General features: G+C 36.4%; 2 protein-coding genes across 7 annotated transcripts in view; one reads left to right on the top strand and one right to left on the bottom strand.

The window, feature by feature from the left end:
• The window catches only part of ACAD11 (acyl-CoA dehydrogenase family member 11), a 106,248-nt gene that overhangs the window by 44,080 nt on the left and 48,403 nt on the right, over positions 1–13,765 (top strand). For all 5 annotated transcript variants that reach the window (XM_072726864.1, XM_026015442.2, XM_026015443.2 and 2 more), the window contains 3 exons: positions 231–369; positions 6,452–6,559; positions 8,090–8,188. In XM_072726864.1, the coding sequence (XP_072582965.1) occupies positions 231–369; positions 6,452–6,559; positions 8,090–8,188 (346 nt within the window). The remainder of the gene's footprint in view (positions 1–230; positions 370–6,451; positions 6,560–8,089; positions 8,189–13,765) is intronic.
• On the bottom strand, positions 7,345–13,750 carry ACKR4 (atypical chemokine receptor 4). 2 transcript variants are annotated; one of them, XM_026015445.2, is made up of 2 exons: positions 13,675–13,750; positions 7,345–10,645 (listed from the first exon to the last, which is right to left on the bottom strand). In XM_026015445.2, exon 2 carries the CDS (start codon positions 10,636–10,638, stop codon positions 9,586–9,588), a length of 1,053 nt encoding a protein of 350 aa, XP_025871230.2. In that variant the 5' UTR covers positions 10,639–10,645; positions 13,675–13,750; the 3' UTR covers positions 7,345–9,585. The 2 variants fall into 2 exon arrangements, with proteins under 2 accessions (XP_025871230.2, XP_025871229.2); XM_026015444.2 differs by having other exon boundaries at positions 12,950–13,721.

Genomic DNA, 13,765 nt, shown 5'->3' with positions numbered 1-13,765 from the left:
TTTTTCAGCCAAATATAAGGAAAGTTAGAGAAAAAGGCATTTCTTTAACAGATAGGAAACTGTTGATTTATAATGAATTAGTAACTATTTGGTTTCACACACTGCAGGGTAAATGAAACACCTTCATAAGTGTTTTTAAATTTCAAAAAGTATAAATAGCAGTACATTTTTTAAATAAACTTAATTCTTGGTAAATTATGTTCACTCTGGCATATTCATCACTTTGACAGGAAATGGCTAAAGCAGAAGGCCTCTGGAACTTGTTTTTGCCAGCTGTAAGTGGTCTCAGCCAGGTGGACTATGCCTTGATTGCTGAAGAAACAGGAAAATGCTTTTTTGCTCCAGATGTCTTTAACTGCCAAGCACCAGGTTACTATATTATTTAAAAACAACTTTCTCAGATATTTTGAGCAGTGTTTAAGTGTTTAAAATTTTTCTGTTTTATGACGGGAAGTTTTTCTACACAAAGTCATTCGTTTATAAACTAGTCTATAATTTTACTTTTCAGGTACTACGATTTAAATATTTTTTAAAATGGATCTGATATTCTCATTGGGTTTATTCTTTTGTTAAACATTATTACATTAAGAATATTAGTGAATAGAGGCCACCACCAAACGGACTGGCAATATAAAGATTATAGTTTCACGATTGAGTATTAGATATTTATATGACTAGTTGGAATGGATAGAGTTCCAAATCTTTTTTAGCCTCCCTATTTCTCCATTTCTTCACCAGTTTTTTTCTTTAAGTTTTTAAAAATTTAAGTAATGTCTAAACTCAACCTGGAGCTTGAGCTCCAGACCCTGAAATCAAGAATCACACACTCTTATAACTGAGCCAGACCAGGCATGCCTATTCACCAGTTATTTATTGATTACTTACTATGTGCCAGGCACTGTTCTAGATCCTTGGAATGTATCAAGGAATAAAATACTCAGAAATTCCTGCTCTCATTAAGCTGATGTCCTGATGGAGTGAGACAGAAATAAATAATAAATATAGTAAGTGAATAAATTATGTAGATTTAAAGATGAAAAGTGCTTTGGGAAAAAAAAGAAAAAAAAAAAGCTCCAGCTGGGTATGGAAACGCTGGAATGCTGGGGAACAAGAAATGCAGATTACAATTTAACATGGAATGATCAGGATAAGTCTTACTGAGAAAATGATATTCAATAAACATGTAAAAAGGCAAGAGAGTTAGCCACGCTGATATCTGGGGAAAGAATTTCCACAGCAGAGGAAACAAAATGCATAGACCCTAAGGCAAGAGTATGATTGGTATATTACAAGAGTCAAGGAAGCCGGCCTAGTTGGGAAAATAGTAAGAGAAGATATCAGAGAGGAAAAGGACTTATAGGGCAGGTAAGGGCTCATATCTCCTGTGAAATGGGAAGCCATTGGAGATTTGACCAGGGAAATGACAAGATGTTACCTCAGTTTTAAAAGAATCACTTTGACTACTATGTTGAGAATTAACAAAAGGGGGGAAGGAAGGAAGTAGGGAGTCTGTTGTAATAATCCTAGTTAGAGATGATGGGGATTTGTTCCAGGGTGGTAGCAGTGGAAAAGGTGAGAAGCAGAAATATCCTAAGTATATTTTGAAGGAAGAGCAAAGAGAATTTCCTGATTGGATATGGGAAAGTCAAGGATGCCTCCAAAGATAATGGCATGAAAAGTTGGAAGAATAAGGGAAGGAAGCCAACTTTTCTTTAAAAGATAATATGGAAGAGATAAACCTGGAATGTAGTCTATAGAAGAGGTTTCCAAACCTGGATTTGTCAAAGAACTGGCTAAGGAACTTAAAATAGACAAACAAAACACACACACACACACACACACACACACACACACACACACACACACACAAAGATTCACAGGCTCCATCCCTGGAGATTTGATTCGGTAGGTCTAGGGTAAACCCTGGGAATGTCTTTTGTCTTTTTTTCCCCCAAGTTACTCTAGTTACTCTGTTGCAATCAAGGAACAACATTTGATTTGTTGTAAAAGGATGATGGTATGATATCTTATATTGTCACTGAACAAGTTAGAAGTCAGTATTACCTTTTGTGCTCATTGTATGGCCCTGCTGCTAAAGCTCTCCCATAAAGAGTTAATGAAGGATGGAACTGCCACAAAGAAGTATATTATATATCTGAGAGAAAACACAGTCTGGTTGCATAGCAAAGTGTTTGCACGGTAGACTTTGACTTTCATTTATTTGGAACTATTAAGGCAGTTACAGACTTCTGATGATGGTTGAACCATCCTGAGGTGGTTTTCCCTCTTCAGATCCTCAGTTTATCAAATTACTGCTGTATTACATTTTAATCCAATAATGAGGCTATTGTAAAGGTCAAGAAATCTATCACAGAATTTCTAAAGATTCCATCTCATTTATGTGAAGCTATTACATTATGCTATATATAGGTGGCCTGATTTTGTGGAAGGAGAACTGGTAGTGTTTTGTTTAAAACTTACTTTTTAATTGCTACCTATAGTAAGAAATATAATTTATATTTTGACCCAATATGTAGTATATGTAGTTGTACATGTATGTTCATGAATGAATAGGTGGATCTGGTGAGGTGCTTGGGGAACAAGAAGTGAGAGGCATATATATTACTGAAGAGGGGCTTCATGAAATAATAGTTTCTCTTATTACATGCAATACTCATAAGATTTTCAGGAAGAATTTTCACCTCTAAACATGACTTGAAGATGGGGGGCCTGGGTGGTTGAGTCAGTTAAGTGTCTGCCTTCAGGACAGCCCAGGTGGCTGAGAGGTTTAGTGCCACCTTCAGCCCCAGGCGTGGTCCTGGAGACCTGGGATCGAGTCCCACGTCAGGCTCCCTGCATGGAGACTGCTTCTCCCTCTGCCTGTGTCTCTGCCTCTCTCTCTCTCACTCTCTTTCTCTCTCTCTCTCTGTCTCTCATGAATAAATAAATAAAATCTTTAAAAAAAAAAAAAAAAAAGTGTCTGCCTTCAGTTCATGTCATGATCCCAGGGTCCTGGGATCAAGCCCTGCATCAGGCTTCCTGCCCAGCAAGTTAGCCTGCTTCTCCCTCCCCTGGAGGAGGTGCTGTTCCCCCTGCTTGTTCTCTCTCTCTTTTTTTCTTTCTCTCTCTCTCTCTCAAATGAATAAATAAAATATTTTTTTTAATTTTTAAAAATATGATTTGAAGGATAGTCACTGAAATGCCTATGAAAACAGTTAAATCCAAGTTAAGTCTCTCAACATATGTTAAATAAAATACTAAGATATTTTCCAATGAGTCTAATCTAATGTGTTCTATTTTGATCTATTTCATTTTTTTAGAGAATGCTCACCATATTCCATTAAATTAATTTCATGACATACTAATGGGTCATAATATGAAAAATAATGCTATAGAAGACTTCCTTTGCAGAAACAGCTCTGCCACTCTTTCTCCATTTGACCCATGAACTCACTTTTCACTAGAAGGTCATTTTTCTAGCATTATAATTTCTAATATTAAAATTTCATGAGTATATCAATTATACTGTCTAAATAATATCACCAAACTGCTGAAATTTTGAAATTGGCCAGGAAAATACATTTTCTTTGGCCAAAGTATGATCAGCAACTCTTGTCAGCAAACAAGAATGTATAAAACCATAAGTAGAAAATTAGGCGTTTTCTATTTGTAGTGGAATTATCTTCATGAAGGCCTTGGGGCATTGTGTTTTAGATCATTTCCAGAACAGATAAAGAAGGGAATGTAATTGATGCCGATTAAATACTTTGAAGGTTTCTTAATTTTAAAAGATGAATTTTCACTCAAGCTTTCCAAATAGTTCTAAAAGCTTATAGGAAACATATGTAGTCTTCCAATTCGTCTTTTCTTTTTTTGCCCTTCATGAAGTCATATGACATTTTATGTTAGAATGTTGAAAATAGCTATTTTAATTCTATAGCTATTACTAGAAAATTTGGGGTGCCTTTGGGCTGATTTAGGGGATTGTTTTTGTAGAAGTAACTTATCTGGACTTTTTTACCAGCCTATAAATGATAGTGTCATTTCGCCAGCTTCTCAGAATAAACTTGCAATTTTTGGAAAGATATTATTCAATATTTACCTCATTTGAACTATAACAAACCATGAATTTAAAATAAGCAAAGGAAACAATGAGCTTCATTAATTAGATCTCAAGACTCATTTTCTCCCTCAGTCAAAAAGAATTTTAAGCTAATGTTAATCTACTAGGAATTTTGTGCATTTTAATATAACTTTGGCTCAGTTAGTAGTGTCTGAACAGAGTGGAAACACATTTTGAGAGACTTAACTTGGATTTAACTCCGTTTTCATAGGCATTTCAGGGACTATCCTTCAAGTCAGATTTATTTTTAAAATTTAAAAAAAATTATTTGAGAGAGAGAGAGAGAACAAACAGAGGGAGCAGCAGAGGAGAGGGAAAAGTGGGCTAACCCCGCTGGGCAGGGAGCCTGATGTGAGGCTTGATCTCAGGACCCTGGGATCATGACCTAAGCCAAAGGCAGACATTTAACTGACTGAGCCACCCAGGCACCCCATGTTCAAGTCATGTTTAGAGGTGATATTGAAAAATTCTTCCTGAAAATCTTATGAATAATCAGGGCACCTGGGTGGCTCAGTCAGTTGGGCATCAGACTCTTGATTTCAGCTCAGGTCATGATCTTAGGTTAGGGTTGTGGGATCAAGGCTCCCTCCTCAGGGAGGAGACTGCTTGAGATTCTCTCTGCCCCCCACTGCACAGTCTTTTAATCTCTCTCTCTCTAAAACAAAATAAATAGGTCTTTTTAAAAAATTTTTATGAGTAATCCGTTTTCAAGGGAAAGGTTTTAAATAGTATTTTTTTTTTAGTTGTTTGATAGGAACAGATATCAGAGAAAAGCTCCTAGAATGTTTTGCTCCATGGCAGACATGGTGCATCCTTTGTTATATGAGACTGATACTAGTGTATCAGTAACTGAACAATGCCTTCGGAGGGTTGGAAAGGATCTTTGAAGTTATCTGCTGTAATTTTCCATCTGGGATTTTGTATTTAGCATTCTTTTTTTAAGATTTTATTTATTTATTCATGAGAGACACAGAGAGAAGCAGAGATACATGTAGGGTGAGAAGCAGGCTCCATGCAGAGAGCCTGATGTGGGACTCGATCCCAGGTCTCTAGGATCAGGCCCTGGGCTGAAGGCAGGTGCTAAACCTCTGAGCCACCAGGGCTGACCTGTATTTAGCATTCTTGAGATCTGACCTAGTACTCCGCTAGATGGTAGGGGTGCACAAAAGTAAGAGTAATGGTATAGGTAAAAAGACAATAATTACTCTCTGAGTTTGAGGAAGGAGATACTTCTTACTAGGTAATCAGAGATTCCTCACAATGGAAGTGGTTCAGAAGCAGAAATTTACTTAGGAATGATGGATAAAGTTAGCGCACTGTATGTTTGAGGAACAGGAGTCTCAGCACTGGAGTCTCAGTAGAGCATAGAATAATAATTGTTCTCCAGGAGCACTGCAGTTACTCCTAGCAAAGCATATTTGCAAGATAGCAAGGAAAGATTAAAACAGTAAATTGTTTCCCTTAGTCCTAATTGAGTCAGATGTCATTAAAGCCATGCTTTATTGGGACGCCTGGGTAGCTCAGTGGTTGAGGATCTACCTTCAGCTCAGGGCATGGTCCTGGAGACCTGAGATCGAGTCCCACATCAGGCTCCACTGAGGAGCCTGCTTCTCCCCTCTCTCTGTGTCTCTGCCTCTCTCTCTGTGTCTCTCATGAATAAATAAATAAAATCTTAAAAAAAAAAAAAAGCCTTTTTGAGGTGAAGCAAGCATCCATAACTCCAGGATGACTGACTGTACAAGGGGAGAACCATGATTTGCTTTTACCTGTCATACAGAAGCAGGAGGCAATAAAGGTGAACCTTTATTGAGGTGAAGCAGACAAGTGTGTGTAATTCAACACAAGTTGAATAAATATGCACCAAATGCGATATACTTATAACTATTTATGGTGTACCTTCATAAAAAATCATATTTACTCTTACGTTTCAAAATATTTTTGTAAGCAAACATTTGCTTTAAAAAGATACATGTGTGGGATCCCTGGGTGGCACAGCGGTTTGGCGCCTGCCTTTGGCCCAGGGCGCGATCCTGGAGACCCAGGATCGAATCCCACATGGGGCTCCCGGTGCATGGAGCCTGCTTCTCCCTCTGCCTATGTCTCTGCCTCTCTCTCTCTCTCTCTCTCTCTGTGTGACTATCATAAATAAATAAATAAATAAATAAATAAACAAACAAACAAATAAATAAATAAATAAATAAATAGATACATGTGTATATTATCAACATAAAGTTTGGATTTCACATTGGTAAGTTTTTATTTTATTTTATTTTTTTACATTGGTAGGTTTTTAAATGCAAAAGAAATGTTTTTTCTTATTACTTACAGACACAGGGAACATGGAAGTGCTCTACCAATATGGAAGTGAAAAGCAAAAGCAGCAGTGGCTCGAGCCTCTTCTTCAAGGGAACATTGCCTCCTGCTTCTGTATGACAGGTAAAAGCAAATCATGGTTCTCCCCTTGTACAGTCAGTCATCCTGGAGTTATGGATGATGTAAAGAAATGAAGAGGTGACTGTGTTTCAGGCAAATTTGCCCATGGACAGAGATATGTATATGTTTGTTTTGAGCTCAGTTTCAAATTTTGACATGTTTAAATGTGCAGAATAAAATTATCCTACCCTTTGGGAGGATACCAGGTGATGTTTCCTGGTAGTCTACTTTAGGCATTTAGCAGCAGAGTAAACCTAACTTCATAATCTTTTGACTTACATTTCTAAAATTGCCATCTATGCATATCTATTATCTTTTTTTGCTCTTATCTATGAAATATTCATCTTTGTAATAATTTTTATTGTAGTTACAAAATACTTAATTCTGCCAGAAACCTAGAAAAATACAACATTCACCAATGCTGGTCACATAGTTCAAATTATGATCATGAAGAGAAGTAAAATTAGGAGCATGTTAATAAAAATGGGTTTGGTACCATTTGTACATAGGAAGCAGCAATTAAGAATTCTTCAAAGGAGGGGAGGTAGGTGAGGGAATGGGGTAACTGGGTGACGGGCATTAAGGAGAGCACCTGATGAGATGAGCACTGGGTGTTATACTATATGTTGGCAAAATAAATTTAAATTAAAAAAATTCTTCAAAGGAAAAAGTCATCATTTTATAGTTGAGCTTACTATTAAACTAAATGTCATCTGGCCATAATTTTGGCCAGATTTAAAAGTCTTCTATAACATTGCATATATTTATAATAGCACAACAGATCTCCGTTTAAAATCAGTAAGAGACATTTATTGAACATCTGCAGTATGATGTTGTCTACAAAGAACTAATTGGAGGTTATAAAATAAGTACACAGCTCTCTCTCTAAAGAAGCCCCATGGGTCTCTAGATATAGAAATAGAACACAAAAAATATCAGAAGGACTCATTTAAAAGAGCAGCATAGTAACAAGTACAGATTACTATGATTGAGGGCTAGCCTGTACATTTTGAAATGCCATATAGTAAAGCAATTGTGTGAGGGTGTCCCATGGAAAACTTTCTGAAGACATTGTGTTGAGCAGGCTTTACAAAATGCAAAATGAAAGCAGTACTGATGGAATTTGCAAGGCACAGTTAGAAATTATCTAAGATAGTAAACTAGGTGGTGCGGGAATCCAGCTTGCAAAATCCTAGTATTTAGTAGATTTCCATTGTGGGCAATAAAGAACAATATTTTTAATCTACTTTTGATAATTGGAGAAAGGATTGAGTGAGTTATCTCAAACCATGTATCTGAGGAAAACAAGGACACAGTTGCTGATCCCCAGTGTTCGAAATCCATTCGTTCATTCTTCCAATGCACATTTATTGAATACCTACTAAGTGTAGGTTATAGGAGAACCAGGGTGGAAGGGGGAAAGGATAGGAACATTCCTCTATCCTCAAAGAGTTCAGATTTCCTTATCTAAAGTCTCTTTTGTAAATTATTGATGTTTGCCTGCCTATAAATTCAACCTTTGCTTATTTATAGAGCCCAATGTAGCTTCAAGTGATGCTACAAACATTGAATGTAGCATCCAACGAGATGGAGACAGCTATGTAATTAATGGCAAGAAATGGTGGAGCAGTGGTGAGTATTCAGATCCATCCTTTGTCCCAGCTACTATGTTAGAATATGATAGTTATTAGTTTCATGATCATAGTTCTTTAAATTCTACCTTTGAACGCATATTCAAATTTAGAAATATTTGATAAAAAGAAAAGTAATTTTTATTTCTTTTTAAATACTTATTTATTTAGGAGAGAAGGAAAGAGTGTAGGGGTGGGAGCAGGGAGGGGAAAAGGAGAAAGGGAAAGAAACTCTAAGCAGACTTCATGCTGAGTGCAGAGCCCAACGTGGGGATTGATCTCAGAACCCCGAGATCATGACTTGAGCCAAAACCAAGAGCCAGAGGCTCAACCAGCAGTGCCACACAGGCATCTCAAGAAAAGTAATTTTAAGATAGCATATCTTGATTAGGCAATATTTCTTTTAAGAGCAGAAAACATTTTTTTCTCTTCAGTTTTATAGTTCACAGTTTTTTTATAGTTTGTGACAAAATTCATATTAGTGCACACTATTGATCATTGTAATACCTATTAAAATTAAATTTCAGTAGGGATATATTAAATGAACTCTGATAATTCATAAATAATTATATTTAAAGAGATAAGATATACATGTTATTAAAAATTGTTTATTGTGTCACATATTTTTATTGCTTAAAAATACAAGTGCTTAAGCAAAAAATCAGAATCTATACATAAGAAATGTATTTAGTCAACTCTCAGTAATAGATTCACATAAATGATGAGCCCTTTAGGAAATTGCAAAATTGGCACCTAGGTAAATATGATTATCGAAAGATTGCTTCTAACAGGATAGCCAGTTTATTACTAAAGAAAATTAACAACATGGAAGCAGATTATGTGTTCAGAAATTTATCAGGGATAAAAAGAAAAAAAAATGAAATTTACTAGGGATGTATTAAAAGGACCAGTAAAGCTTTTTATGTATTTTTTGATTGTTCAGTTGTTATTCTTTCTGGGCTCTTTGGAAATCACTTATAAACTAAGAAACGGGAAAAAAGGATTAAACTTTGCGTGTAGTTATTCAATTACTGAAATCATGCAGTAAAATCATTCTTACATTAAAATTTAAATCATTTAAAATCAGAAATGCTCCTTAATATGTCTTTTTTTATTAATCTGTTTCAGATGGTCTAATTCATAGAATGGTGTCTTTATTATTTATGCCTGTTAATACTATTTTCTTGTATTGTTAATTTTAAGTTCATGTTTTGCACATTTATTATTTCATTTCCTCTTCTTCCTGGCTGCTACATTTGCCCCATCCTCCCCCACCTCTTGATTGCTGTAAGTTGGCACCACAGTGTTTGAGATTTAAGTTTCACAATAAAGCAGATGTTTTATCTGAAGGAGAAGCATCATTCATGTGTATCGAAGCAGGGGACAGCAGTTTTACGTTTAAATGCTAAAAGTACTAGTTGGCTCTGTGGGATCTTCTGAATCAAAAGGAATCTCTTCCACATTCCGTCTCTGTCTTCTCCAGGACCCATATTTCTTAGCAACTTTAATAATGTAGTTTTTAAAAGAGGCTCCCATGAAAACATAGAGGATTGGGTTGAGGCAGCTATGAAAAAGTGCAATGCTCTCTGTAATTTGGATGGCAACATCCATGCGTTTGCTCATGTCGCAGTTAGTGATGAGGGAGTAGATGATGTCTATGACTTGGCAGAGCCTGACAATGTTATAAGGCAGCTGAGTGACCATGAAAACTATAACCACTGTGAGCAGAACTTTGAGGGGTCGGGATTTTTTAATGTCGGGCATCCTGATGAGGGTCCTTGCTGTGACAAAATAGCACAGTCCCATGATAAGAAAGGGTATTACAAATCCGATGCAGATTTCCAGCATTTGAATTGATGCTTTCACCGAAGTTCCTAGGTAATATGGAAAGATGGGAAGGCACCTGGCCTTGTGATTTACCGTATAAAAAACCAGCTGAGGTATACTCAGCAAGATGGCAGTCATCCAGACACAGAAACAGACAAGCCAGCATGTTCTCCCCACTCCTGACTGACTTGGGGCTTTAGTTACTGCCCAGTATCGGTCTATGCTGATACAAGCCAGAAACTGCATTCCAGACACAAAGTTGACCGTGTACAAGGCTGAAGTGACTTTGCACATGATTCTCCCTAAAACCCATCCATGAACTGCATTCACTGCCCAAAAAGGCAGAGTGAATAGAAGGAGTAGATCTGCCACTGCCAAATTCAAGATGTACACATCTGTTTTGGTTCTCTGCTTCTTGTAATAGGCATAAATTGCCACTACTATGGAATTGCCTGCAATTCCAATGATGAAAGCTATTGTGAAGAAGGCAGGCAGGAAAACTTTTGCAAATTTTCTGACTTCTTCTTTTATACAGATCACTTCATACTGACTGTAGTCATGAGTGCCATTCACTTCATTTTCCTCATAATAGTAATCTGTTGACTGGTTGTGTTCCAAAGCCATGGCTCCACTGTAAATGTCAAAAAGAATACAGAATATTCATTTTAATATTGTTTAAAAGGAAGCACTTTTTTTCTAAAGAATTCATTCATTCACTCATTCTTCCATTTATTTATTTATTTATGAGAGAGAGAGAGAGTGTATGAGCAGGGTGAGGGGCAGAGGGAGAAGTAGACTCCCTGCCAAGTAGGGAGCCCAAAGTGGGGCTTCACGTGGGGCCCCATCCCTGGACTACAGGATTAGGACCTGAGCCGAAGGCAGATGCTTAACCACCTAAACCACTCAGACGCCCCATAAAAGGAAGCACTTTTTAATCTAGCATATGTTTTGTTCTTTAACTAGAGAGATTGTTGCCATAACCTAGGTGCGGCTGAATCTGCTGCTTTTTGAAATTTAGAACTCTTCAGTGGAGGCCACATTGGAATACATCCCTAAGATTAGTTCTTCATCCTTTGTTTTTACAAGTCTATGTGCAGGAGCTGGGATTTACACAAGAAAGATAAAAATAATACCCTGAGGAATTTTCCTAAACATTAAATCCTAAATCAAAGTAATGATTTTTATGTAAAAATAGTTTTTAAAATATGAAAAGTTAGTCAGATTTCAACAAAAGGAATAAAAAATATTCTGTTTTTTACATATACAACTTTTTGGTTCTTATGCAGTATATCAACAGTAAATTAAATAAAATATTATTTTATTTATCTAAAAGAAATTTATTTTTATTATTTATAAACTTATTTTTAAAAATAAATTCATGGGTAGCCCCGGTGACTCAGCAGTTTAGCGCTGCCTTAAGCCCCGGGCGTGGTCCTGGAGTCCCAGGATGGAGTCCCACATTGGGCTCCCTGCATGGAGCCTGTTTCTCCTCTGCCTGTGTCTCTGCCTCTCTCTCTCTCTGTATGTCTCTCATGAATAAATAAATAAAATCTTTTTTTTAAAAAAGTAAGAATAAACACTGAGGTAATTTGTTATTTTAAAATAAATTTATTTTTATTTTTGTTTATTTTTTTAAAGATAAAATAAAAAGCGCTAAACCGCTGAGCCACCCAGCCTGCCCCTATTCTTACTTTCACTAGATGGCCTTTATAAAACAAAATCTCCTCTAGTTAACTTCCCTTCAAAACCTGTCACACATGCTGAATGCATGCTACCATTCAGTAGCATCATTCCCCCAGTTAGCTAAGCCTTAAGCCTACACTGTCCTTGACTTCCCTCACCTTCATCTCTAATTTCCAGTCAGCTCCTAAATTCTGATTTTTACCTTCCAAACAGATTGTGAATCTGCCTCTTCCTCTTAATTTGCCCTCTTTGACACATCTGCACAATTCAACCACCAGGGTTTCTTACCTATTACAGTACCTTCCCAACTGGTATTTGCTATTCTTATTCCTCCTTACCACCTCTTTGCCAAAATCATTTTTCTTATTGCCAACAGAGTTCTGTGTCTCTGAAATGTCCATCTGTCACTCTTCTGCTTAATTCCTTACCTGAAAGACAGTTTCTTCACCTGAAAGCTACAATCCAGGCTCCTTAGCATGATGCCCAAGGCTCCCTCCATAATGTGATCCTACCCATGGTTCCTTCTACATCCCTCTACTATGCACCCACGCCGTGCTACATCTCTCTACTACACGCCCCAGACAGTTATAGTACTCATTTGCAAGCAGTTTGTTGGCACATGCTATGCTGCAGCACGTGTCTACATCATTACTCATTCTGTTCCTTCATCTGATAGACTATTTCCTGCCCTTCCCTTAAAGGGCCAATTCCTCCTCAATTAACTTGGCCATCGCCTCCCCAGAAGACTTTCCCGATCCAATATCTACATACATACCCATGTTCATTCTCAGAGAATTGACCCCATCCTGTGGAAAAGATGGGTTTCTTAGTTTCCTAAGAGTGTGACCTGTTGGATTTATGTTTATAACTACTATAGAGTGACTGGTATGTACTAGGTGCTCAGTAAATACTCTTCAAACTTAAGGTTTTACAAACAGGTAGAGCTACTAGTCTAGAATGGATAGATGATATGGCAGGAATCTTATGGTCTCATCATTAGTTATTTTACCATTTTGGTTCATTATTAAGATGAACTTGCACAGAATTCACAAGTTTTAAAATGTATGTAAAAATGACTTTCAGTGTTTTATACTGCTGAGTTTTATTTTGCCTTTTCCTTAGCTTTTCTGTCTCTGTTTGGTTATTTTTATCCTTGGAAGAAGCTCTGACATTCTTACATCATCATTAATGAAAATATTATTTTCAAAGCAGTGTGTCATCTTATGGTACATTTCCAAAAATATATTCTTACCCTTTTTGGATGAATAAAGCAAAGAAGGCTCCTTGATGAGGAAGTCCTGGAAGAACTGCTTTCATTATGTAAAAACCAGGTGCCAACAGCTTAAAATGACTACGTTTATACTTAAGTTTTTTTGAAAAGTTCCAATCTGGAAGACCATTCTGGTCATCATTTTCTTATGTGTTAATTATTAACCCAGTATGAACTTTGTTCTTTCTTTCTCATTCATCTCAAATGAGAACCTGATGATAAGGAATAATATACCCAAATAATATAAGATATTAAGGAAGTATATTTTTAAATAAGAATCTTACTAAAAATGTGGGTAAATAGGACAAGAATGGAAATTATTTGCAGAAATGATCCTTCTGGCAGATATATAAGAACACATTTTAGAACACATTCTTGTCTATAATTATGACAAGAATAAAAAAATAGCATTTGTAAAACAAAGCAGAAAAAAAATGGTATAGCAAAACCTAGTTTCTCATTAACAAAGTTTCATAGGCAAGTAATGGGATTAAAATAATACCAGAAATAATAAAATATTTTCTTCTTGCTATATTCAGATTTTTTAAGATTAAAGTACATAGCTGTTTTTATATAGCTCTTTTTTTGCATGTTAACATTTAGACTTTTGCACATCAAGATTCCCTCTACATAGGTAAATATACAAAGTCTTTGGGCTTTAAAAAATAATCTTATCCAAGTTAGAATGAGAAAAAGAAAAAACCAACCTGTTTCAGTGTGCAGAGAGGAGCAGTCTTGAGTGCAGAGTAAAATCAAATGACCTCTTTAACTCAGGCTACTTTTGTTTTCGTTTTATAC

Source organism: Vulpes vulpes, chromosome 11 (genome assembly GCF_048418805.1).
Source record: "Vulpes vulpes isolate BD-2025 chromosome 11, VulVul3, whole genome shotgun sequence".
Classification (NCBI taxonomy): domain Eukaryota; kingdom Metazoa; phylum Chordata; class Mammalia; order Carnivora; family Canidae; genus Vulpes; species Vulpes vulpes.
This window is presented reverse-complemented; position numbering and strand designations above follow the sequence as displayed.

What these genes read in the sequence shown, in the direction of transcription:
- ACKR4 (XM_026015444.2), bottom strand. Translation starts at nt 13,014, where the DNA reads ATGAAAGCAGTTCTTCCAGGACTTCCTCATCAAGGAGCCTTCTTTGCT. An exon ending in GCTTTATTCATCCAAAAAGG is followed by an intron (nt 10,646 to 12,949) that starts GTAAGAATATAT and finishes TGACATTTACAG; the next exon opens with TGGAGCCATGGCTTTGGAAC.